The sequence below is a fragment of the Cyprinodon tularosa genome, unplaced genomic scaffold (assembly GCF_016077235.1).
Source record: "Cyprinodon tularosa strain WSP-4 unplaced genomic scaffold, ASM1607723v1 ctg199, whole genome shotgun sequence".
Lineage (NCBI taxonomy): Eukaryota > Metazoa > Chordata > Actinopteri > Cyprinodontiformes > Cyprinodontidae > Cyprinodon > Cyprinodon tularosa.
Window position 1 is genome coordinate 3,354,603 of NW_024038729.1, and position 27,898 is coordinate 3,382,500.

The 27,898-nt window shown below is 38.8% G+C and overlaps 1 protein-coding gene across 1 annotated transcript in view; it reads left to right on the forward strand.

The window, feature by feature from the left end:
* The window catches only part of fam204a (family with sequence similarity 204 member A), a 35,811-nt gene extending 26,820 nt beyond the window's left edge, over nucleotides 1-8,991 (forward strand). Inside the window, exons 6-7 of the mRNA XM_038284062.1 lie at nucleotides 8,586-8,695; nucleotides 8,860-8,991. Coding sequence (XP_038139990.1) covers nucleotides 8,586-8,695; nucleotides 8,860-8,911 — 162 coding nt within the window. The 3' untranslated portion in view covers nucleotides 8,912-8,991. The remainder of the gene's footprint in view (nucleotides 1-8,585; nucleotides 8,696-8,859) is intronic.
* Nucleotides 8,992-27,898: the final 18,907 nt, after the last annotated feature.

A 27,898-nucleotide genomic window follows, 5' to 3' on the forward strand; every position in this document is an offset into this window, starting at 1 on the left:
AATCCTGAAAAGTGGATCAAAAAAGTAAATGAAAAATAATGTCATATTACTGAAAATATGAGAGGCTAATTTGTGCCGACTTTTTGCTAATTTCGTTCTCGCCGCAGAAAGAGGAGCCGTCACCTGCTCGGCGCCGCAGCGCTGACAGTGCCAGTGATCCATGAAATAAGCTGCCGCTGGCTTTGTTCAGATAAGAATGAACAAATCTGCACAATGTACTGCTCTCCGAATCTCATTTTCATACTTGCATGCAGGCTAAAAGAAATAAGCTGTTTGCAGGCTTGATTAATCAGACATTTGAGGGCTTTTTTTTTGTCTCTTTGATCTACTCTGTCTCCTAGGTAACTTGGTTGACATTAATGTTGAGCCACAGTAAAGACAATCAGGGAGTGTAGACTAAAACTGATAAAAAACAGAGCAAAATGAAAGACCTTTAATGCTTTAAATATAGCGGAGGGTATGCTGGGAATTTAAAAGAGGGGAAGACGCGGTCTAGGAAAGTGGGTTTCGTTGGGGGGGGGGGGGTAATTTTGCTGTTGGAATGTGGCAGAAAGTCTGTTTTTAAGACCTTTTGCATTGGAACTGCAGCCCCAAATGAGAGCTAGTTAACTCTTTAAAGTCATATTTGATACGGGAGATTTTGAAACCTCTGCATCATCAGTGTGATGTTTTTGTTCTTGAAACCCTGACTTGCATAATCAGACACATGTAGTGAACAGAAAACATATAAAAGATGATATAGAAATGCATAATATATCGAAATTGATGCAAATAAATTATGTAATTTAATATTTTTTTTTACAAAATTTATGTAGTTATTTCATTTGTCACAAAGTTCAATGACAATTCTAATTTTGGGAAATTAGAATCGTCTGTCAATTATTTCCTGGTTCAGGCTTTAAAGGGTTAATGTGAGTCAAAACTATAGAAGCTCAAAATCTGCAAATACAACCTTTCAGTATTGCAATTAATTTCATTTTCTAAAAAAAAATGGGCAAATATGTTTTAATTTCTTGCTTTTTTCTGCTTAATTTAACTGTTGTCATGCATTTCATGCATCCCCCTACTTTCAGTTAAAAAGAGACCATAAAAATGATCAAAGGGACACAATAAAATAAAATATCTAACGACCCTCCACCAATTAGTAAATTAACTGTTTATATTGTTACTATGTTTTAGGTGCAAAAAACTGCAATGACAAAAAAGGGAATGATAAAGACAGTAACTGCATGCCGAAATATATTATATGAAAAAAAAAACATTAGTTTGTACACTGGAAAAAAATTTAAATCTAGATAAGTAATTTTTTTCTTAAAATTAGTGCATTTGTTCTAGGATTGAGGAGGAAAAACAGACATTTTGCCAATAGAACAAGAATATTAACACCTAAAATAAGTGCATATTTCAAGTGCATATTATCTAATGATCTTATTTTAAGGGTAAAAATACTCATTCCATTAGCAAATTATCTCATTTACCTACTCAAATTAAGAGTAAATACACTTAATTTAAGACATTTTTACTTATTTCTAGATCGTTTTTCCAGTGTATTTATTTGTCACACATGAAGCCTATAAAGGATGTTGGCTTATATATTTAATATATAGTTAATTTCTGTGTTCTTAATATTTTTCTTGTATTTTTTTGGTGGTATATAAAATTTCCATCACAATTTCTAAGTGAATTTAAAGGTAATAATTGTCTCTTTTCTTCCATATGATAATTTCAAAGTGTTCCAGAGCAGATAATGACTCAGATGAAGACCCATGTTTTTAATCATGTATTTTAACACCTAAATATTTGTTTAAATATTTCTCTTTTGATTTTTTTTTTCTTTTTTATGGTCACTCACGCTTTTCCAACTGTGATCATTTTTGTAATAACAGCAAGAAGCCTGATGTAAGACGTAGAAAAGCTCCGGTTGTCAGGGGGTTTATCAGGATTTGCTTAAATTAAATAGATGATTCATTAGATTGGAGCCACTCTGCCTCATTTAGCTCCGACTTCACCCCTTCTAGGACCCGAGAACACCCCTAAGTCATTTTATCTGTAAATCTGCTGCATAGCTGAGCTACCGTTCCTTATAGGCCTCTTTAAGAGGAGAAAACAGGATTTGGGGAATTTAAGAAAGTATAAAATGGCAGAGAACTAGAGAGCTGTCATAGCCTGTATGCTTCAGGTTATTCAGACGCTTTCACAAATCTTCCAGTGGCTGTATAGATGAATGCCTTGAGGGCCCAGCCGGAGCCCAGCACTTGCAGCCAGCCGAAGCCCTTATCTTAAATCCAAGCAAAGTACCATTAATCTTTTTGAAAGACCTTTATGGCTTTTAATGTATCCCAAATTAGAACATTTTACACCCTTGGTTCCTGAAATATGGTGATAAAAAGCCTTTAGAGTTTAATTTTTCCTGCCTGCTCGCTCTGACCTGCTTAATCCCAGCATGCATTAAGAGATATTTTAGTTTCAGTCTTTCTAATAAAGTTTATCCCACTTAATTATAATTGAAACATTTTTTTTTTCCAAGCGGCACAGTGGTGGCACATTTCTTCATTACCTTAAGACTTTCTCTCCCTGCTGATTGTGCTCTGAATATTAGAGAGAATTACCCAAAGGTTTGGTGAAATTGTTCCAAGTTGTTTATCGAAGTTCGCCTTTGCTTGAATAATAAACCTATCTTGGGAGTGAAAGAAGCGGCAGGGTTTTGGCCCTTTGTTTCCGAGGCTTCTGTGTGTCTGGGGTTATTGGGATTATTCTGCTTCACAATGCGCGCCTGTCTTCCCTGGGATTTGAATGTTTGCCTCTTGCAGTCACGGTCATTCTCTTCATCTTCTGATTTCAGGAGCTGTTTGCTTCACTCCAAACATGCCAAAGTCTCCTACACATCGTTGACGTGTTGATAGAAAAAAAAAAAAGCAACTGTAACATTAGTAGAGAATGTGTTTATTCTAGTTATTACATCATTTGTAGATGATCGGCTAAATTTAGGGCGGGTTATATTAAGCATCTGCTAGCTAGAAAAGAAATGGCGCCCTCCTTGCTTTGTTTTTCTATGATAATGACAGAGCTGGAATTGTCCTCTGCTACGTCTAGACATCAATAATACTTTAAAAAGTCTTTTTTTGTTTTATTAAACCTCATAATAAAGCTGATATATTTCATTTGCCTTTTTTTAACTTAGATAAAAGTATTCAACCTCTTTCACTTGTTAGTTTACATTTTCAACGGATCAACGAGAAGTCATTAAGAAAAACGATACATTTTTTTATTTATTAGTTTTACAATTTAAAATCTTAAACGTGCGGCTGGCATTTATGTTCAGCCCACTGGAGTTGACAGCTCTGAGAAATCCCTGATCCTGGGTTTAAACTCCAGCTGCTTCTCCATCATTACCCCAGAGCCGTGCTCCTATGGAAGCAAATCGTTACCATATTTCAAATGAAAAAGCATTTTCATTTTAAGAATGCGGCTGCATTGTTTGACTCATAAATAAAATTAGTAATCAATAATCCTGTTTGCATTTTCATTTTCTTCTTCAGCACTGCTCATCCTTTTAATTAATTAAAATGAAAAAGAAAAAGACATTTGAGATTTATTTTTCAAAATGCACCCCAGCAAATACATACCAAAATTAAATTTGAAATGTAAAATTTGAAAATGAAAAAGCATTTCCAGAAATGCTTTTTCATTTGAAATATGGTAATGATTTGCTTCCATATGCTCCAGCCTAACATTTGGTACCGTATTATGTGTCTGTGTCATGTCTTCACCCAATTCATACAGTAGCAGCCATTCAAAATGGCCCTCCCCAGTCAATCGCCAGCCTACTGACTCAGGGACTCCCAGCAAAATCGCCTCCAACTTCCAGCCATTGGCCCTCTCCTGGGTGTGCATTTATTTTACTCCACCCTTTCACTGAATTACAGGGTCTGATCAGGAGATGGTGCTTTTCTTTAGATCTTAATGTCCACAAATCACCACAGAAAGAATATTTTAGTGCAAAGATTGATGTTTAAAAAAAGGAATTGTAGGGGACCAACCAAGGACCCATCAAGGAAAGTGGGGAAATTTTGAATTGCTACTACTGTAGCTATAATTTGCACATCATACCTGAGAGTTGGATGTTTTTGCATCTTACCAACGTTTTGCATTTGGCTGAAAGGTTTAATCTTTGTCTTCATCTGAGCAGAGCGTGTTTTTGAACATCTGTGCTGCTCCGCAAAGGCTCATGCCAAACTCCAAATCTGTGCAGCTCCTCCAGAGTTACCATTGGCCCCTACGCTGCTGCTCTCTTAAAAGTTCCTCAGTCTCTCAGTTAAGGTGGACCCCCATGTCTTTGTAGGTGCTCCATCCTCTCCATCTTCATGTCTCTGCTTTATGTTAGCTTCCTGAGATCTTTATATCCTGGGATATTGTTTCCAGCCTTACCTTGTTTGATTAGCTTTAAATTTCTCCACAACTTCATTTGTGGTGGTGTTTCATCACTAATGTCCTCTAACAAACCCACAAGGCCTAGCACAATCATAAGAAGATTGAAAAATCTACATCTGAGCTCTAGTTAAAAATGCATTTACCCTTGAAGGCAGTTGTTTACAATGGGTTTTATTTAGGGCTATCAGAATATTTTCAGATTAATACCTGTTAAGATCCATTTGTGCGGTTCCTCCCTCTCAATTATTTGTGAAACTATCACCTAAAACCTTTAAAAATATGGGAAATTTTCTTTTGTTTTTGATAATTTCAACACGAATTGTACTTTTGATAGAAACGAAGTTAAAAGAAGAATATTGCAGTAAACCGTCTAATGTAACATAGTCAACATTTAGTTTTTTTCATGTTTAAATGAAACCTTTTTTTTATCTTTTGCACATTTTTTAGCCCCTAACTCCGTCATTCACAGCCGCCATGATGCTCATACAGCTCTATATAGGTGAGGCTTTGGTTGTAGGTTTTGGTAGAGATGCAGCGATCCATTCTATCTGATCTAGTCCGATATGATACAGCGGCTGAGCTTTTTGCCACATATACAATACTGATGCAATAATACTGTCGAACGAATTAACCATATGAGGAAAGACATCATGTTAGACATAAACATTGTTAGAAAAAGCAAAAATATCAACAGAGATCTAAATCATCAGGGGTTGCTGTGTGTCCCATCTTCTAATTGATTATTTCATTCATCTCATTTTTAAGTTTAATGTTGACAAAACTCATTTCTTAATGATACCTCTGTCAGTATTGACAGAAAAAGCAATGAAATTATGGGTGATTGATGCATCGTGTCTAGTGTTGCACAGATACCAGTATCGAGCGGGGCCCCGATCCAGCACTAAAATGGTGGTATTGGTATCGGCGAGTGCCGACAAATAGAGCACCGATACCATTTTGAGAGCCGAAAGTTTATTAAACTTTTGTCCCCCACTCCTGGTAGGCAATAAAAAGTTCTACTGGATTCACTTTATATTAGTATTTTTCCTGCTTCACAAAGGTAGGCAGTAGAGACTGACACGGGAGTGGATTTTTCACTCCTGTCCCGTCCCACTCCCACAGAAAAAAAATCCTGTCCCGTCCCACTCCTGGTGAAATTACTCCCACTCCCATCCCGCTCCCATTCAGAATGACTCCCGCTCCTGCACCACTCCCATTCAGCTTGCGTTGCAAATCAAACTTTTCAAAGTCGAGTTGTTTTTGAGCGCGGGTGAAAAATTCAGAGCGGAAGCACTGTTGGTTTTTGGGTCGTGTAGTTTTTTTTGACTCGCATTATAGTGTAGGCTTCAAGGAAAAAAACTACAAAATGGCGGCGCCGGTACTGGATTTTTCTTTCTATTTTATTTAATTTTTTGGCATCAATCCTAGTTTTTTTTAAGTTACTATTGGTTTGCTCCCGCTCCCGTCTGCTCCCGTTAATGTTTAATCCTGTACCGTCCCAATCATGTGATCGTTACTAATACTGACTCCCATCCCACGGGAATCCCGTGACCCGTGGGATTCCTGAAAAAATGTCAGTCTCTAGTAGGCAGCAGCTTGACAAAGCCATGATGGCAATTATTTTACATCCAAGTAGTATGTAGTTCAATTTCAAACAGATGGTATTGGTATCGGCCGATACTGCACAGCCAGGTATCTCTATCAGGGCCAAAAAATGGCATCAGCGCAACACTAAACGTATCGGGTGGATATCGGTATCGGTCCGGACTCAGAGCTGTGATATCGGTTTAGGATTTAACAGGAAAAGTATCAGGACATCCATATATTAGAATATTTCTGCTTGTCTTTTTAGAGTTGTTCTACTTATCAACAAAAAGAATAAAAACAATATATATCTTTGCCTTTTCACAAGTAGAATAAGGTTTCCATAAATCTGAAACAATTTTCAAACTGTTAAGTTCAGTTTTAATCAGTTTGTAGTATTTTAACCTGAATTTTGGAGGTTATGTGATGCTGTCCTGATTCCATGTGGAATTTGGAAATCCTTATCTGTAGATCTTCTAGATGCCATCTTTAGTTCTGATAGCAGCGAATAATTGGCTAATAAACAAAAGACCAGCTGCTTGCTGCCACTCTTTAAATGCCTATTTTAAAATAATTGTAAAACGACTAGCATTGTTGAGGTTCACCAAAAGTCATTTTTATTTTAACATCATAAAAACATGGAAAACATTTTCACCAGGGTTCAGCTAAGCTTTCATTATTTTAAAAATGAGAACATTTAACATTTAAACTGATTAAACTGAGAGTTTCTTCCGAATTCTCCCACTCAGTCAGATTTACTTGAACCTTTGGAGAAGTCACTATTATGTAAATAAATAAAATAAAGGAATTAGACTGGTCATTAAATACTGCTAAAAACAAAACCTCTCTCTTTCTTTAGCTTTCAAACAAAACAACTGTAAGTTTTGGAATTAAAACTGTTTTGCCTAAAGCATGATGGTGCCACCACCATGTTTCACTGTGGTTATGCTGTGCTTTTTAAACATTTTAATTAATTTTTTTAATTTGCACTTTTGCAAATCATTTTTCCAAAAGTCCAGTTTTCGTTTGATGATTTTCCTCCTTAAGTTTTCCTCCTCCAAACCCTTGGAAGAAATGTGCTGCTTCTGACCAATACCTTTAAAAATATTGAATCTTTCTAACATTCCAGCAACATCTGGTTTTATATATAAAATGCAATTTAAGAATCATCTCAGCCACTGCAAAAAAAGGAAATCTAAATAAGTCATTTTTTTCTTAAAATAACTACATTTTTTATAGAATTTAGGAGGTAAGTGAGGTACGTTACAAAGGAACAAGACAATTTACATTTAAATTAGGGATGCACGATATAATCGGCCCCCTATCAGTATCGGCCACCCCACCGATATTTAACCCGATATTTGATCAGCTTCTGAGTTTCTAAAGTCTAAAAAAAAAAAAATATATAATACTTCTTTTTCTTCCTCAAAAGCTTCTTTTTTACAGACTTAAAAACTTCTAAAGATGAGGGAAAAAATATTGATACATTAAAATATCACAATATCTTCATATGCTGATATATTGCCATTTAAAAACACCATATCAATCTCTTTTACTAATGAAATATTGCTATATGTCATCGTTATGCTACGAAATCCCCCGAAAATTCACGAAATCTTGCCATATTTTTAAATGTTGATATATTGACGCAGTATGGATCTATGTTACTGACAAAATCTCACAAGAATTTGCAAAATATCATGAGAGGTTGTAACAGAACGATGAAATTTCACAAGATTTTGAAAGTAAAATAGGTCGATACCGCGTTTTTAAAAATCTATTTGATATCAGCATATGAAAATATATTTGAGTATATTATTTTTCAAAGTGTCAGAAATGGATAACAAAACTGCTATTTTCATTTCTACTTATTTTTGTCCAGCTTTAACATCGCTATCGATATCGGTTATCGGCTACATGAGTTTTAAAATATCGGCATATCGGATATCGGCCAAAATCCCAATATCGTGCATCCCTAGTTCAAATTACGTAGAAACAATTACATTATCTTATTTCAACCGCATATTATCTAATTATCTAATTGTTAGAGTAAAAATACTCATTCCATTGGGAAATCATCTTATTAACCTACTCAAATTAATGTTAAATACACAATTTAAGAGATTTTTACTTATTCCTAGATCATTTTTGCAGTGAGGAAAGAACAGTTAAACTTTATTTCTGATACAGATGTAAACTCAGTAGGTATGAGATCATGGGTTCCCTGTGAGAACAGACTACTGTAGTTTTTATTTAATTTTTTTTCTCTTGCATGTTTATTTTTTACTTGAAGATATAATATAAATGTCACAATAAAAGCAGCTTCGGCTAATTCCCTACAAGCTGTATTGTACAAAACCATCAGTAATGTCACAGATCATCTTGTTAAAGGAAAGTGTTGCTTTTTCATTATTAGAAAAGGTTAAATTGTGATATAAAGGAGGCGGCATCAGCTCAGGGGCCGCTTTACAAGATGCCACCCTCTCAGATCATCGGAAAGTTTCTGTTTTTGTCGCCACCGACTCATTTCCATTCTCTCCTCTCCGCCTCTTCTGTCCGTCTCTAAATAGATGGCTGTGCAAATCGCTCAGGCCGCGGATTGCCGTGACTTTGTGCAGAGCAAACAGGAAGAGGAAGCTCTGAGGGCAGCAAAGAAGAGGAAGAAGCAGATAGCCTGGGGGTACGACGTCTTGTCTCCCGTCTCTGTCTGTCGTCACATCTCGCCGTGTGACGCTCTGTGTGAAGATGGAGGAGCTTCACAGGCCTGAACGTCTCCTCATACAGGAATTAAGTTTGCAGCTAAAATACTGATTTGTTTAATGTTTTTGTTTTTGTGTTTCGTAGGTTTGAGGCGAAGCAGCGATGGGAAACCAAGAGCAATATGGGCTTCATGTGATGAAAATGGAGGGAAAATGAGCAAAGCTTTTTTTCTCTTAAATTAATTTGATTAAAATTTGTTTTTTGTTTTTTCTTTAAGTAGACTGGTCGTGTTTCTTTTTATTCTTCTTGCATGTTTTGAAGGCATTAATGCAAGTGATGTTGGGGGGGGGAATGTCAGGCAGCCGGCTGAGAGAAAACCAATCCAGAGTGCAGCAGAGAGGGGGGGGTGAAATGAGGGAGCATTCAAATTAATTCCTAAGGCGCCCACTGGTGTCTGCATTGTGTTATTTTTCATTACATTTCAGTGATTTGAGCGCTCTGGCCCTTTCCCCCCCCCCCCTTCCTTTCAAATTAAATCTGGTGTATATTACTGGATGATGCGTTTATTTATTGCTGTAAAGTGGGTTAATCATGAAGGCGCTTCTTTCTTCTGCGCAGGAAGAGAAAGGGGAGATTAGAGCGCTAATGCAATGTACAGGATAATGTGCGATCGGATTTGGGAGCAGAAAATGAAATTTGGCTGCTGTAAACTGTTTTGAGCGGCCGTAAACTGCAAGTTTGAAACAGAGACTTTGCTGCTGGCCCTCACCCATGTTGGAAGACGCGCTTTTGTCTCTCAGCCCAAACAAGAGCCACGCGTTTGTTTTTTCTCAAGCCTACACTTGCTGCTCATTGTGCGCTCAGCTCCCTTCAGCATCTTTAAACTCGTCTAAAATCCACAGATTCCAGTCGCTGCAGCTTTGATCTTCTTGGATCTAAAGCGTTTGCTTCCACAGAAACTCAGCTCGTCTGAAAGCCCCTTTCAGACTCCAGGAAATCTTCATTCTGAACAGCGTGGAGGGAAAAAAAAAGCAAGAGAGATAATTACTTTATTTTTAATGATGGCTTTTTTTCCCTACAACATAGAAGATGATTACTTTGCTTCAAGGTGATGAGAATTAAATTAAATTTAGTTAAATTGTTTGCATTGCACATATTGGAGCCGTTCGTCCTCTGGCGAGGTGTAGTAGTCGACATCAGCAGGGAAAAGTTGGTGGACAATTAAAGCACAAACTAGCTGATCTACACAAACCTGGACTGAAACGAACCTGTATGTAATTTTGCATCCTGGTTCCGTCTCTGAGACGCTCTCAGTAGTCGAGAATTGCTGCTAATTAAACCGTTAATTATCTCTGTAATGAGAGGAGAGTTAAAACTGTGTCAGGCTCATCAAAGTACAGCGTGGGATTTCCCCACTTTGATGACGGCTGTGAAGAACATAAATCTGGAGTCAGAAAATATCAGTGAGGCTTCAATAAATGAACAAAATCCGGGAACAAGAAATGACTTTATTTAGAGCATTATTGTGTAAGAAAAAGTTATATTTTCATAAACATTTGTTGGGGGAAAAGGTGAGAATCCATTAGGGTCAAATAATCAGGTCATTAGCAGTTGGCTGCATACTGAGGAGGTAATTCAGAAATTTGAGTGAGTGAAGTAAAGATGCATCTAAAAGGTGCACACTGCAAAAACGATCTAGAAATAAGTCAAAATGTCTTAAATTAAGTGTATTTACCTTTGATTTGAGTAGTTTGATAAGATGATTTGCCAATGGAATGAGAATTTTTACTCTTAAAATAATGTAATAAGTTAATATACACTTGAAATAAGACAATGAAATAGTTTTTTTCTTATTTTAAATGTAAATTGTCTCGTTCCATTGGCAAAGTGTCTCACTTACCTTCTCAATTCAAGAAAAAACACACTTATTTTAAGAAAAAAATGACTTATCTAGATATTGATTTATCCAAGTGCAGAACACCGGGCCTCAAGAACAATAATTTAATCTAACATTTACTTTAATGCTGCCGTTTATTAGAGTTAAAGGGAGCCATGACTGGTTGAACATGGCCTAAACATGTTGCAATTTTCCTTTTAACTTTAAAATTTCTTTGTTAAATCTTTCTTTCAAGGAGGTCGCCATTTTTTTTCACCTGTGCAACGCATGCTGGGATGTTTTCATGAGCTGTTATATGAGCTAATTGCTGAAACAACATGTGATCAGTTTGTGATCTACTGTTTACCATATTAGCTAGAGCTAATAGATTAACAGAAGCTAACATGAAATCAAAACCAGTTGAGGCTGATTTATACTCAGAAACCAGGTCGTCTGCATGTGTGTTGCAGTTAACGCAGATATGCCCCGCCCCCTCCGCAGACACTCTGCTGCACCGCTCTAAACTGTAGGTGACCTCAGACAGGAGGCCTCTGATTGGTCAAATCTACATCCAATCTACACTATGCGTATTTCCTGTTTGGTACCTTAAAGGCTTGTTTTTTTTTTTTTGTATGACCGCCATTGTGGAAAATGGCTCGTGAAGATGGACCAGTTAGAAGAGCGAGCACCTGGATCTCTGCTCTTTTTCGCCCTCAACTCCCTCCGTTGTCGCACAAACTTGCCCCTTGCGTTTTTCCACCTCCTCGGCTGTATCTAGACCCACAGCTAGTTCCTGATTGTCCCTCTTGCGTTGTCGCGTGGAATAACAGCTTCAAATTGAGGCATAAATCAAAAATATCTGCGTCAAAATGTAAACGTTTAGATGTAAAAGATAATAAACAACCGTTTTAAAGTGACAGTGAAGCTTCTTTCAGTCTTAATTCATAATTTTAATTTATTTTGGCCCTGATGCTATCAGTGAACGGCCTCAGTTAAAAAGTGGAGCTTTAACTATACCTAATAACTATACTTTTTACTTTTTAAGTGAATGAAGATAAATAAAGGTTTTAAATTTGGCCCCGCAAAAATCTTATGTTTAAAGTCTTTATAATAAAGAATAAAGATGAAATACATATATTATTTGGAATATTATGTCAATGTTCATTCATGATTAATTACCAACACGTTTTTGACTTTATTTAGATAAAAATGATATTTTTTTATGAATTCAGAATTAGAACTTGATTAAAACTGATAAAATCATGGTTAAAACAAAAATGTAAAGGTTAACCCTTTAAAATCAATTGTATAATTTTTGATACATGAGCTTTTGAGATATTTGCATCATCATTGTGATCTTGCTTATCTTAAAAACCCTGACTTACATAATCAGACACATGTAGTGAGCAGAAAACGTATATAATATTCTACAGAAAGGCTGAATGTATCAAAATTGATGCAAATAAAGGATTTAATTTAACTTATACAAAATTAATATACACTCACCGGCCACTTTATTAGGTACACCTGTCCAACTGCTCGTTAACACTTAATTTCTAAGCAGCCAATCACATGGCGGCAACTCAGTGCATTTAGGCATGTAGAAATGGTCAAGACAATCTCCTGCAGTTCAAAGCGAGCATCAGTATGGGGAAGAAAGGTGATTTGAGTGACTTTGAACGTGGCATGATTGTTGGTGCCAGAAGGGCTGGTCTGAGTATTTCAGAAACTGCTGATCTACTGGGATTTTCACGCACAACCATCTCTAGGGTTTACAGAGAATGGTCCGAAAAAGAAAAAACATCCAGTGAGCGGCAGTTCTGTGGGCGGAAATGCCTTGTTGATGCCAGAGGTCAGAGGAGAATGGCCAGACCGGTTCGAGCTGATAGAAGGGCAACAGTGACTCAAATAACCACCCGTTACAACCAAGGTGGGCAGAAGAGCATCTCTGAACGCACAGTACGTCGAACTTTGAGGCAGATGGGCTACAGCAGCAGAAGACCACACCGGGTGCCACTCCTTTCAGCTAAGAACAGGAAACTGAGGCTACAATTTGCACAAACTCATTGAAATTGGACAATAGAAGATTGGAAAAACGTTGCCTGGTCTGATGAGTCTCGATTTCTGCTGCGACATTCGGATGGTAGGGTCAGAATTTGGCATCTACTACATGAAAGCATGGATCCATCCTGCCTTGTATCAACGGTTCAGGCTGGTGGTGGTGGTGTCATGGTGTGGGGAATATTTTCCTGGCACTCTTTGGGCCCCTTGCTACCAATTGAGTATCGTTGCAACGCCACAGCCTACCTGAGTATTGTTGCTGACCATGTCCATCCCTTTATGACCAAAATGTACCCAACTTCTGATGGCTACTTTCAGCAGGATAATGCGCCATGTCATAAAGCTGGAATCATCCCAGACTGGTTTCTTGAACATGACAATGAGTTCACTGTACTCAAATGGCCTCCACAGTCACCAGATCTCAATCCAATAGAGCATCTTTGGGATGTGGTGGAACGGGAGATTCGCATCATGGATGTGCAGCCGACAAATCTGCGGCAACTGTGTGATGCCATCATGTCAATATGGACCAAACTCCCTGAGGAATGCTTCCAGCACCTTGTTGAATCTATGCCACCAAGAATTGAGGCAGTTCTGAAGGCAAAAGGGGGTCCAACCCGTTACTAGCATGGGGTACCTAATAAAGTGGCCGGTGAGTGTATATATTATTTTTCTTTCATTTCTCAGAGTTAAATGACAACTCTAAATAAAATAAAAAAGAAATTTCTGTCAATTATTTCATGCTCCAGGCTTTAAAGGGTTAAAAAAAGAAACAGGTGCAGGGGACCAATTTGTTAAGGTGGGTTTGTCATTGCATATCATTCTAATACATTTATTTAGTATTATGTGTTATTTAGTATTATGTGTTAGTAGAGGGGCCAGGACCAGTTCTGCAGGGGCATTGGCCCCCGTCTTGAACCGCCCATGTTTCTTCCGATACAATTTTCTATGTGTACAGCTATTGCTCTGTTCGAAAGCATTTAATATTGAAACCCTGCAGCTGAACTCCTGCATCACTGATCAAGTTTAACCATTAAATCCCCAAACATCAGGAAAAATATGTCTTCAATATAGAGGCCATGTTTCCATGCGCTAAAAGCTTGAGGATGTCAGTGATCAGCGCTGATCCCAGAGCGGCACAGCTGCGTATCAATAGCATCTTATTATTAATCTCTTTGAACACAGCATAATGCCCCAGGCAGAGATGAATCTTCTTTTAAGCTGGAAAATCCACTTTCTCTCTCATCATGTGGAGGAGTTGCAGTTTTTATAGCAGTCTGTTACCGGAGGCCAGTCTTAGCCCCCTGACCCAGGCTTATTTGTTGTGAAATCCTGTGACAAATTCCTTGGGCACAAGTCGAACCACTTCGAGGAAAAGTGTCTGTTGTGTTTTGGGAGGTTTATAAACCAACAACAACAATCCCATTAAGTGGTTTGGAAAGCTGCTGTTGTATAAAAGGGGAACATATGTTGCCGGTAACGAGACATCTGCCCTATCGCTCACTGCTATCGCCGTCGAGGAGAGGATTAACGGAGGCAGGATCTCTGAGATGCTGCCGATAAAACCCAGAGATGGTGAAACACCTCACACTTGGCACGCAGCGTAGCTCAGAGGACGTTTAGGGGTTGTTCCTCCTCGAGTGGGTGATAAATGCATGATCCCTGCTTTTATACAAATCCCAAAGCCTTTATTTCCCAGACTTCAGGTCCATAAATATGAAAATAAGATGATAAAAGATAAGTAATTGGAGACTAAGCAGAGCTCTTTCATGGATGTGAGGAAACAGTGTTGCAGAGTGACAGTCAGAGCTGCACTAGAAGATGTCATGGATTCGATGAGCAGTACATTTTCACTTTTAAATGACTTCTATGCTTGTTGCTACTAGCAGGGACCATCATAAAGTGAAACATTAAAACAGATTTGATGGTTCAGATTCCTCATTAAGAAAAATCTTTATTCCAGTTTGGGCATGCTATTATTTAAACCAGTCTTCTTGTTATTCTGATCCAGGAGTGGATTGCACCCCCATCTTTGTCTCTTATATATAATCAATGGAAATTGAAACTTTCATTTCACACCATAGAAGAAGATATGAAACCTGTTTATATATATATATATGCAAATTTAGAATAGAAACGCCAGAATAATGAGGTAATATTTTCCTGTGGAACAAAAAAATGGCAACCCAGGAACAATCGTTATAAGGAATGATGGAGTCATCACAAGCACTTCCTGTTGATGGCTAGTATGTTCTTCTCATCTCTGGTTCAGGTAAATACAAAACAGTAACAGGCAAAGCAATGAGATTAAAGGTATAGAGGATGATCTTTTATTTCCGGGTGGATCATCTTAATGAGTGGTCCTCCTAACTGTCAATCATTCTGGTGTTATGTTCATGTGAGCCTGTCCCACGTGCTCGTCCCATTAGCTGTCTTTTTCTGCGCATGTATCAGTGGTAGGGGTGTAAATCACACCCATCATGGCGATTCGATTCAGTATCGATTTCCTGACCCAACGATTTGATTATTTTCGATACTCAAGAATACACCACGATTCGATTCGATTAATCAATGAAATTTTTTTTTTTTTTTTTTTTTTTTTTTTTTAGACCTTACAGGCTAAGCAAAGTTTCAAGTGTGAAATAAATCAATGAAAGCTGTAATATCATTATGCATTTTCTTTAGAAACAACAACAAATAACAGAAGTAGAAAAGTTGCATCAAAAAATACTGCAGAAAATCAGTGCAATGCAATACCTCTGCTCCAGATGTCCCGCCCCCTCCACAGAAGCTCCGCTGCTCCTCTCCCAAATTGTAGCTGCCTGCAGACAGGAGGCCAGCTTGTTTTGTTTTTAAGACCGAAATTGCGGAAAACAACTCGTGAGGTTTGACCCGCTCGAAGAGCGAGGTGCGCAAGAACGCTGGGACCCTTTTTCCACCTGGATCTCCGCTCTTTTTGTCGGAGTAAACTCGCCCCCACTTCCTCGCCGCCTCGGCCGTATCTAGACCCACAGCGTGTAGCACAGACCACGCTTCAATATTGAGCATAAATCAAAAATGTCTGTGTCAAGCTCACTGCGACACACTGCTGTAAAAGTATAACCAGGAAGCGAGGTAGGAGGGCAAAATAGGTTTAGCGCCACCGCAGCACGGGAGGGAGAATTACGTCCAGGAGCAAATGGATAAAAATAGACCGGAGGAAAAAAAAAAACATGAATCGATTATGTTGCGGACGTATCGATGCATCGGATCGTCGGCTGTTGGATCGATGCATCGATACAAAACGATTATTATTTACATGACCAATTGAGCAAAAAAGCGCTAATCATCTATCCGAACAGTCAGTTAGCTATAAAGTCCACTATATAGTCTATAGTCACCGCTGCATATAATGATTGAGGGATTTAGGGCGGATGTTCGGACACAGTAAGCTGGTATGAGCTATGAGAACAGCACATTTTAAAGAGGGCGTGTACGAGGAGAAATGGGTTTGTGCATGCTTTCGCACACGCATTTTTTTTTTTAAAGCAGAGAGGGTGGGTCGCGAAAATCCTCGACATGCCTTTAACCTCAGAGTTGCTTCCTTTACTAAAAATCCAACTTAGCAAATAACAGGGTACGTTCTGCCTTTGGTTACTGCAGATTCAGGATGTTAGGGTCATCCCCAATGTTGAGCTTAAACTGAGTTACTGTAGCTACTGGCCGATAATCAGAGGAAACTACTTTAACGATTCATTTCTTTCTTTCTGTGGATAAAAACCATCACAGAAATTTCTTTTTCCACATTATTTCCTTATGGTTCCCTGGAGTTTAACATTTTGATTTAATGTATTTCATTCAGAATTTAATTGAAGGCTGATGAACATTGAGCTTCAGAGGGGCTGGTCTAAACCATCCCACTGAGATTTTGCATGTTTAGGTCACCTACCCAGCTGGAGACAAACCCTCACCCCGATTTAGACTGTCTCAGTGGGTAACAGGTCTGACTCAATCTCCCAGCTCATCGGAAACTTATAGATTAATCTGAACGTTAATATGAAACCCTTAACATGATGCTGCCATCGCTGTGTTTCACTCTGATTTATGTTATTCTGTGTTTTCTGGGTCTTTGGTTTCATTTCCATCTTGTGTCATTTTAGTTGTTTTCTGGTTGTATTTGAGTTCTTGTGTATTTTTTTTGTCGCCCCCTTGTGCCAGTCTCCTTTCACTCTCCATCCACACGTGCCCCCAATCAGTTGGCTATTCCATTCATTGTTATGTCTGGCATATATACTCCTCCTCTGCTGTCACGTTTTGCTGGATTCTCTTAATTCCCTCCTTAACCTATGTGTTTTCCTTTAATTTGGTTCCTGTGTTCCTTAACTAATTATTTCTGGATTTATGCTAACCTGACTCCGCCAGATGGATTTGCTCCGCATATCCATCTGGAAACCTTCGGTTGAAGTAATTGTGGGAAGGGATGAAAATACTGGTTAGCTGATTGGCCTATGTTGGTGATAGACGGGCCAAATAAACCAACCAGATCAACGAAGCATATGACGTACTAACAGAGCGACGACGAAAACACAACCACAAGATCAAACTATTGCCGAAACCAGTCGGTAGAAGAACAAAAACATCTTTTCCTCTGAGAAAAGCCTCCAGAGCAGTGTTTTGCTCTTCTTTCAGTGAAGAAATACTCTGTAATTCCGATAAAACTTGCTCGATAGCCACGCTAACGCTAGTTTCATCGGCTGAAGCCGCCATGTTCTTTAGACTGAACTGTCACGCTTCTCGTTGCGTCACACCTCGACCCGCCTCAAAGCCAACGCTGATTGGCCGTTCATTTGGTGAACGGCTCCAAATTTTCTCCAACGGAGAGTCTCCAGACTGATTAGCGAGTGAAACATGAAAGCTTGGGAGATCAGGATGGTCTCACGAGGCTAGATTTATGCTGCTGCCACAGTGTCCTGCAAGAAAGCACCTGAGCTTCCATCTCTGCATTAAGTTCCTCTACAAACCTCCACCCAACCTGACAGTGTTTACAATTTTGGCATGGTAATTATTCATTAGAAAAGTACAACGCTTATAGCTAATTTTAATACAGGGACATTAGATATCAATAAAATAACTAATGCTACACTTATAAGCGCCTCTAATGGGTCTTTTATAATATGCTTCCCTATGCATTTGTTTTGTACTTTGTGCAAATTGTTCTGGAGCATTTCAATTTGTTTTCCATCACTTCCTGTTTCCTTATAAATCAGACATAAAACAAAGTTCTAGTGTTCTTAGCTAACCTTTAAAATTGGAAAGATCACAACACGACATTCAGGGAAAGTAGATGCAACTCGTTATTCGTTTTTTTAACTGTTTAACCAGGGGTGTAAATATTTGAGCTTAGCTGAAAATCTGAATATTCAATTCAAAAATAATTTATTGATCTCAAAGGGAAATTCTATATATATCTTCATGGCCATTTGATTGAAAACTAATGATGATTGATTGATTCACTTATTTTATAGCCATTAAGGATATTGCTTGATGGTTTAAACCGATGTGCAAAAAGGTTTTTCCTATAAATACATGCAGAAAATGAACGTTTATGCTTTTTTATTTAAAGGATTTTTCTTAACGCTTTGATCTTAGGAGGTTAAAGGTCAAAAACACATCAGTCATTAGGATGCTTAGCTATATTAGAAGTTTTTCACAGAATAGATCCCTCTATGAGACAATTTGTCATCCATTCTTGTCATGTCTCCCGTCCCTTTAATGTGTTTTCTTGATGTGTTCTGTTTGTCAACTCGAGGCCACTTTCTTTCTCGCATATGAGATGATCCGCCGTGTATTATCCTCTCCTTCCTCTCCGAGTATCTCGCTGTGGGAGCGACAGGCAGAGTGGATGTTGACATATTCCTTGGCTGATTTAATGACCTGTTTAATTCTGGCACGTCTGCAGCCCCCTCAGATGTTTAGCAGTTTTAATTAGACTAATCGTCGCTCTTGAAAAAGGCCACAGGGTTGTTTAATGGGTCATGTTTGTCAAGATGCACAAAATTATAACACAAAAGACATGCTATTTATTCAGCGCTACAGTCTTCCAGTCATTATGGGTGTCACAATTGATAATTAGAGGAGGAATTGATTCATCTGAAAGCTAAATTGAACCTCTGTGGTGTGAGGAAATTAGTTTGACAGTGTTTGGATGAGGGGTGTTTACACTGCAGTGTGGCGGAGTGGGAGCGCTTCACCGCCGCTGTTAACCGAAGGAGTGTGTGCACACGCTCAGCGCTGTTTATGGACGGGAAAGAGGGGCTCTTTCTATTAAAAAAAGAGTAAAACCATGACATTATCAATAAACTGATTCCTCGCTGTTTCCCACAGACTGTGGGGCCAATTTTCAGACGGCAAAGAGATTCGGAGGAAATTAGGTCAGTTATAATTTATAAAAACTTTTGAAATATAATTAAAAATAAATTCAAATATATAATGTTAGATTGTACTTTTCAAAACTGCTTGGAAAGCGTCAATGTTATCATGAGGAATTACTTGTAGAACAAAAAAATGTTTTAATGAACTTTCAATTAATTTCCCTTCCTTTGCTATCAGGGAAGGAAAACATTCCCACGCATAAATATGCTGAGCATGCACTCATTTCATATTCGTCTTCATTCTGCAAAGCACACATCCCCATTTTATCTGAATGAATTATTAACCCAGGTAATGAATATTTCAGTTTTCTTTATGGAACCGTTTAACAGTCCCTGCAGAGGTAATGACGTTCTAAGCAGCCCAACTACCTGAGGGAAGCAGAGGGAAATGTCATTTAGTTGACCAGCCAGTCGGGTTAAGATGTACGTTAAGGGAAGATATAAGAACGAGAGCGTGCTCATCAAAGATCATTTTCCCAAATTAGAGCTTTAACTAACCTGCTTTTATTCCCACACACAGAACTGAACCCTCTCTGCAAGCTGAGGATAGACTTAGCATGATCAATAGCGCCTGGGGAACAAAGACAAAATGGATCTAATGCTGCAAATAAGACTACCTTGATTTGTCCCAGGAGACAGCACATTAAGTTCATCTCGTATGGTAATTTATTGTTGAGTCACTATATGAAGAACATCCCCTTTCTATACAGGAGGTAATTACAAACTAAGGCTTGATTAGGAGGGAAGAAACCACCTTTAGATCATTTACTTAATACTAATAGAAGTCAGCAGGAGGTCAGTTACAATGAAACAAATCGTCATCGTAATATAAAGCCTTTCTCAGATCAATGTGTTCTCTGTTTGTGAGTCTCCTGAGCTCCTCAGCAGCATCTTTATGTGCGTATTACAGATCCAGTCATTGAAGAATGGGGGAATCAGCCATGAGGCACGATCTAGCACTAAATAGTGTGTGAGTGTGTGTGTGAATGGGTGAATGAATGTAGTGTAAAGCGCTTTGGTCAGGTCTCCTAACTTGAATAAAGGCGCTAAATAAGTACATGCCATTTACCATAAATAAACTATAAAAACCTCCATGATTTTTATGTGCCGTGAAATAACCCACTGCTTTTCCGACTCGTTGAACACACTAACCTGTCACTCTGGATGCTGCAGTCTGTTTTTCCTGGAGGCAGCACATTTATTTGTCAGCTAAGAAATTTTGCTAGAATTTGTTTTATTCGATCAATAAAAGGTGCTGCAGTTTCATTCCAAACAGGTCAGCCAAGATACTCATAGCTTCATCTTTTTTTTTTTTTTTTCTAAACCTTCGTTACGCTATAGTCTTTTTAAAAACTCTCATTTTGCTCCTGGTGGCCATATTTAAAGTAGACAAAGGTTAGCTTATTTCTTGTTCCATTATTGTTGCAAGAAAAAACATGTTTTGTTAAAGGAAATAAAAAAAAACATTAATCCAGAATTAAAACTTAAGAATAAAGTCTAATCAAAAAATAGGTTTTAAAAGTAACTGTGCTGTTTTGCTTTGCTCCCGGCAGCAGAGATTTTCAGTTCGGACAAAATTTATCCTTGGCTTTTCCTTTCTCATATCTCATCCAAAATAGGCAGCTATCCTGAGCTATTTTCGATATTTATTCTGCTGGATGACAAAGAGACCACTTCTCATCATTCTGCTTCATTCTATCTCTATTCTCCCATTCTGTAGTATTTGTTAGTTCAATCTCTATCGTTCTGCTCTCTCTGATTTTTCTCATAGTAGCTTCATCTGGTCTGTTCCTGTTTGGCTGTGACTACTTCCTGGAGAGAAATATCAGCTATGCTGCTGCCATCAACACCTATGTTTATAGCTGTTGGAGCTTGGTCTGTTTTTCAGTGTAGTCCTGTTTCTCTTACTGTGACTTGAGCCTCTTTCCCACTGAAAATATCAGGTTTTTCCAACATGGGTCGACCCTCTAACAGTCGGCATTTAGTTTCCTTCCCAGTGGCATAAAAAGCTGGGTCTAATCCCACGCTGCTAAGCTGCGTGGCCTCTATCCCCCGGGGGATGCATGGTGACACCATCATGCTGGGTTAGCGTTGATGATGTCACCAGTGCGACAGAAATCAGGAAAGTAAACAATGGAGAGCAACATGGAAGGAAGCCAGGGCGTAGTCAGTGTGCTTTATTGTTTCGCTCTGTTATCTTTCCGAATCCCTCTCACCAGAGCTGCTCCTTGTTTATTGAATGTAAACAGAGTTGTTGCAGCTGGTAAGATCAGACGTGGCTTGCACGGTTTGTTGACGTCCGTACGATGCGTTCAATGGTATCATGTACATTATTGGGTCAACCAAGCTCTGGTGTATCCACAGCGTGACGATCAGAGCCGAGGTGATTTTAACGCGGGTCATTTGACCCGGGTAGACAGGCAAGTTAAAGTCTGGATGGAATTAACCGGTATTCCTTGACAGAAACTATTAACTTGTCTGACAGAACTGTCTCTGTAAAGTGCCTTGAGACACTTTTTCTTCATTTTCAAAGAACCGCGGTGAGAAAAGTGAGCTTCAATGACTGTCTGAAACCGTACCTCACCACACATATACATCTGAAAGTGCGCATGCCAGAATGATTGACAATTAGGAGGACCACTTATTTAGATGATCCACCCGGAAATAAAAGATCATCCTCTATACCTTTAAGTATACAGAAGATAATAGTCCATTGCTGAGGCTCCCTTGTTTTACCATTACAACTCAATATTTACAAGTCTAAAACCACAATCATTCATAATCTGGTTGGACATGAAGGTTATTTATTAACTGTTATAAAGTAAAGCTCAGCATCCAGTCATTCATGTATTCCTTGCTACAGTGCTACCTTATTGCTGCTGGGTTTGTGAACGTTAATGCTTCCATGTTGGAGGTTTTGTCTGAACGTTCATGCAGGCCTGATGAGCAGGAAGGCAATTTGTGTCCAAACCCCAAGGAACTCCAAACTCTCCCAAACTAATTCCCATCATTCCAGCTCCTTCAGACCCCAGCCCTACATAAACAATAGTGACTTCCACATCTCTGCCAAGCATAATTCATTCATTTAACATTTGAATGACAAAAGACCACTTAGCAGAGCTTAAATTATTTCTGTGCTCTATCCGCTACTTGACTGCCTTTGTGTTGTTCCTGCGGACGATCATTAACGCCACGAGGTGATGTGGAGCGCCCTTATCTCAGGCTTGGTCCTCAGAGTTAACTTTAGGCACAAACTACCCCCCCCCCCCCCCCCCCCCTTTCTTAGATAAATCTGAGTTGTGTCTTTTTAAATTAAGGTGTAACCCAAAGAAACTTCAAGCTAAAGTTTTTTACATAAAGGAACGCTTAGAATTAGCTGTACCATGAAGTGAGACTGTGTTTACGTTTATATTTATGCAGCTCTTAAAGGTAAATTGGAGGATTTACTTTTTCCGGGTGGATCATCAAAATAAGTGGTCCTCCTAATTCAATCATTCTGGTGATATGTTCACGTAAGGCCGTCCTACGTGCTCATCCCCATTTTCACTTACTGGTGGTGAGTCTGACATAGTGGGAAAAATTGCAAATCTTTTTTTGGAAGGTATGCTTGTATGAGTGATGCAAACAGCAACTTTTAAACAGAGCGTGCACAAGGAGAAATGAGCTTGTGCACGCTCTCGCACGCGTTTAATATACGTCCTTCTCAGGAGCAGGTACAGGTTTTTGCGTGTGAATTTTTATTTTGAAGTAGAGAGGGCAGGTCTTTTCAAAAACTCGCACAGATAATCCACAATACCTTTAATACACTAGCAAATTTTACACTATCAAATTTTTGTATCCTTAAATCAGGATGCGTCAAAATCAAAAGATGACATAAAGACTTAAACGCTTGTCTTTTTGTTGAAATGAATCGACTGAAAGGTCAAAACGACAAAGGCTTCATAAATGTGTTTTCTTTCCTATGTAGACAAAGCATAAAATGTAATGATCTCAGAAAATTGGACCAGAATTCAAGGCGAGACATGCAGTGGGAAAGTTCAAAGTGTTTATTTAACAAACTGGTGTGCGGGGCTGCGGGACGGATCTCTGCAGGGATAGGAGAATACAAGTCAGTGACTGGACGTGGAGCTTAACCCGACTTGGAGCAAAGTAACTGACCTGATTCAAAGTTCAGTCCGTTTGCGGAGGTTTTGACCGCAGTTGCGGCGGGCGACGCCCCCAGAGTTCCTAGAGAGCGAGCAGCAGACGCCGAGCCAGAAGTCCAGAAGGGAAATCCAAGGCCGAAGTCAGGAGACAGTTCAAGGTTCAGAAGCTGGTAGAATCCAGGATCAGACAGGACAAACAGAGCAGACAGGGGCAAGGCAAAAACTCAAAATCCTCAGGGCAGAAACTGGTCATAATCAGGGAAGCAGGCAGACTACAGAATGCTAGGGAATAACCTGGTGCTGATGGGAGACAAACACACAACTTAAATAGTAGAGGAACCAGGTGAAAATGATCGGCGATAATCACCTGCAGAACCAATTAGACAGGGGAGCAAGGAGCAAAGGAAAAAACCAAACCATCAGCGCCAAGATCATGACATAAAAAGCATTTCTCATCCCTTCTGATGCAAGCTACTGCTAGGAAAAGAAAGGCCTATTCAACAAGAACAAGATCGGTGTCCTTCATTCATGCAGCATTTATTAATTCTTGCAAGGTAGAACAGATGCAGTCTCTGCCAATGTTCTGTCTCTTCTGGTCAGACAGGATTTCACTAATTACCTGATACTTAAACAAATAGCTGGGAGGGATTTACATGCAATTTAACCAAAACAAGGTAAAAACAGAAGGATGTTGAATAACCTTGAACCTAAAGGAGTCTGGCTCCCTTTGCAAATCAGCTTACATTGAAACACCGGCGACAGTGAGGTAAGGCCCAGCCTAAGTGAACACTTTAGTAAAAATATAGAAAACAAAACAAGCTCACATTAAGGTTTTAAAATCGAGGACAGGCGGAATTGATTGGAAAATCCTTGATGCAGAAAACCAAGTTGCACAAGTGATGCTTCTAGTCACCATCCAGTCATTTCGTGGCCGTGGTGAAAACAAATTGGTTGGAGACCTTGAATTTGACCCGTTTGGTTAAATTACTTCAATTTTTCTGATTTGAATCCTTCTAGTCATTGTGGCATTTGATGGTCTAGTAATGGCTTCTTAACGTTTTTTTATATTTGGCACAGGTGACTATTTCAGCGTAGCGGCTCTGTAATCTAAGCGTCTCTGGATGAGGGAGGCCTAATCTCTCAGCCTGGGTCCAGTGATCCTGCAGATGAAGCTAATTTCTGTTGCTAGTATCCAGGATGTTGTTCTTTGCATCTGGATCCCTGTTTCATGACCGCAGATGAGGATTGGGGCAAAAATGGACCATCAAGGGATGTATCTCTTTCTTCCCTACAATAGACCAGAGTAGCTGGTCACTTCAGGACCACAAAGCTACCAACACCATGATGGATTGTGTATTCTGAAAATACTGTTGCTTTTACCACCTTTTAGGAAACACAAAGGCCAACAAAACCCTTATTCATCCATCTATATCTCCCTCTATGCTGCCATTGCTTACTGACAAGAAGCAGTGATGGAAAGTTTGCTGTTTTTTTTCACAGGTTTGTTACGTTCAAAAATGTAAGTTCGTAAAAGAGGAACTGAATCCACACAGAAAAGTGATCTTTAGCAGCTTCTGCAGAAGGAGAGAGCTACACCCAACTCTCTAGCTCTCTAACGGACTTCCTCTGCAGAGCCTTTTTATTAGCAGATCATAACACATGGGGTGAGTGACAAAACAGAGTGTTCTTCTGATAAGGAAATTGATCAAGTCACAGGACAGAATGCGCCTCTGATTGAATCACAGAACAAAGTGCTCTTCTGATCATCATTGAATAAACCTTACAAGGTTCATCTCTTTTCGGTATACTCCCTTAAAAAGGCTGGTTCTTTGGTTAATATCCCACAGAACTTTTAAGTAAAACATGACCATTACAAATGGCTTTATGCTAGGGTTACAATATTAAGTCACTGTAATACAAAATATCAACTGTATACAGTTAGCTGTCCCTAGATTCTGGTCAAACTTTACAACCTAACTGAGCCACAGGTGTGTTTGACCTGAGTCTGATTCATATTTTTATCCTGCAATTAGCTTTGCAGTCTCTAAGAACTACAACTAGGTCAGTTTTTCTTGAAATAAATATTTTCCCTTGACTTTAGCAGATAAGTAATACCAATGGGAAACAATAACTTACGTTTAAAATAAGGAAAAACTCCATTATTTGATATCTACAGTAATAGCGTGATATCTAATTATCCTATAATTGATAATTAGATATAAAAATTTTCCACTGGAACATCTTATTTACTCCCTCGAATTAGGGGCAAACACACTTATTTGAAAATATTTTTACTTTTACATCTTTTTTACATTGATTCAAAGCAATATGACTAAATGTCAGTCCTTTTATTCAGCCGTCTTGTTTTGTTCACTCATTCTTGATGCTATTGGGTTTGAATTTGTCTCCCTATGTCTAAAAAAAACATGTCTTGCATCTCTAGGCTAACTGTATTTCAGGTCTTCCTTCTTTTTTTCCACAAAAAGTGTATGATCCTAGACTGTCTTTGTGTGATTTGTAACGTAGTGTGCCCCATAAAAGCAGTAGCAGTTAGAGATTCAGCTTTCATCGACAAAAGATGGCTCATATATCAAGAGTTTCCTCCAACCGTACAAAATGATGGCCCTTTGATCATTGTTTGATGGTAACTTGACCTTAGAGATGAGTGTTCATGTGGTTCACACTGAGTCTGGTTCTGCTGGAGGTTTCTTCCTGTTAAAAGGGAGTTTTTCCTCTCCACTGTCACTATAAGCATGTTTTGTGTGAGGGATTGCCTTGAAGTCAATGAGTCGATGCAATCAACTGGTTTTCCTTAGAAATTTTTGAATCAATTTGACTGTAAAGTGCCTTGTGATACACTGGAAAATATCTAAATCTAGATAAGTCATTTGTTCTTGAATTAAGTAGGTAAAAGAGATATTTTGCCAATGGAACAAGACAATTTACTCTTAGAATAAGAAAACACAATTGGATTGTCTTATTTCAAGTGCATGTTATCTAATTATCTTATTTTAAGAGTAAAAAAACTAATACCATTGGGAAACTATCTCATTTACCTACTCAAATTAAGGGTAAATACACTTAATTTAAGACATTTTCACTTATTTCTAGATAGTTTTTTCTCAATGTAACACGTATTGTGAACTGGGGCTTTATAAATAAACTGAATTGAATTGAAATTGGTTGTTTGTCCTGTGACTTAAATTCAGTTTAAGGTGTATCTTTTCTAAATGCAAAGAAATGTGGAAAATGAGCAACAAAGGCAGATTCTTTAAGGAAAGAAAGAAATGTTTTCAGGTCGTCGTAGACTACAGAGAAGTTCCCACCATTAGCTAAACTCACAATAAGTGTCCTGTTCTCTGGCAGACAGGTACCAGATTCCTGCGTCTTTCAGACGTTCCCGCCTTGTTCTCTACGCAGTGATAACTACCATAATGAGATTTTGCCATTAAGGAAGAAAAGAATGAAAAAGACCCCAGCCATCTGTACAGCTCACCATGGTAAAAGGGCTGAATGCTATCAAGGCAGAATTAAATCTTTGAATTAGACCCTCTTTGTGTGTGCAGGGCCAGTGAATACCTCACGCTAGATTCGTTTCAAAAAAGACCTCAATTTAATTAGTTCTCATATGTTGAAAAATTCATGAATTTGTGTGAGACGTCCACCGCCACTGGTGGCTTGGAAGGAAAAATCAACTCTTCAACCTTAAAGAGAAACAACTATTTATGTAAATAATACACTGCATGTTTACTTGATGGGGGAAAGCAGAGGCCCCGAACAGAGTGCTGAGCTTAGCGTGGCTCTGCCAAAGGGGACCTCTCACCATCAACTTCAGTCTTATTAAACTGATTACCAACTCCAGCTAATTAATCAGAGACAGTGCCCTTTCTTGTTATGCAGGGAGGGAGCCCTGTGCGTCTCCTCCACCGCCTCCCCCTCCCTTCTGCTCGCCTCTGTTCTCCCCCTTCTCCTTTTTCTTTTTCCCGCTTCGATTGAAGTAGGGGAATGGTAATTTTCATGCATCATCTGGGCCGGCAGGATGGGAGGACAAGTAGTAATTACGCTAAACAAACAAAACCGAGATTGCTTGAGAAGCTACCTCTTTATTTAAGCTGGAGGAATCAGAAAGCAGGTTGGGAGCAAAACGGTTTCAAAACACATTTTAACGGCCTGTTTGGTTCACCACAATGCACAGTTCATCATGGATAAGGAGCTAAACAAAATGGGGGAACAACTTAATATCCAGCCAGTTTCATTTGAAAAATACAGAAGCTGGAACCAAGATTTGTCATAGTTTTGGTTCTGTTTAAATTTTCTTTTTTAATTTTCAGTTTCACTTTGATCCATGTTTTTCTTTGTTTTTTAGTTTTATTGGTTTAATTCCTATTTTGTGGCGTTTTCTAGATGTATTTGAAGTCTTATGCATTTCTTCTTTGCCCTCTGTTGCCCTCTTGTGTCAGTCTCCTTCTCCTAGCTCCTTTCTAGACTCCTCTGTTCTCACCTGCTCCCAATATACTGATTGAAGACTTTGGCCCTGTCCCATTTCTATCACTTGCACACGTTTTGGGCCCTTGCACTCGGTTTTGCACATTCACGTGTAAGGGTAGTGTGTTCCTATTATTTTAAGAGTAAGGGGGAAGTGCGCTTCAACCTTTAAAATGATCCCTTCAGAGCCAGTAGAGCTGACCTTG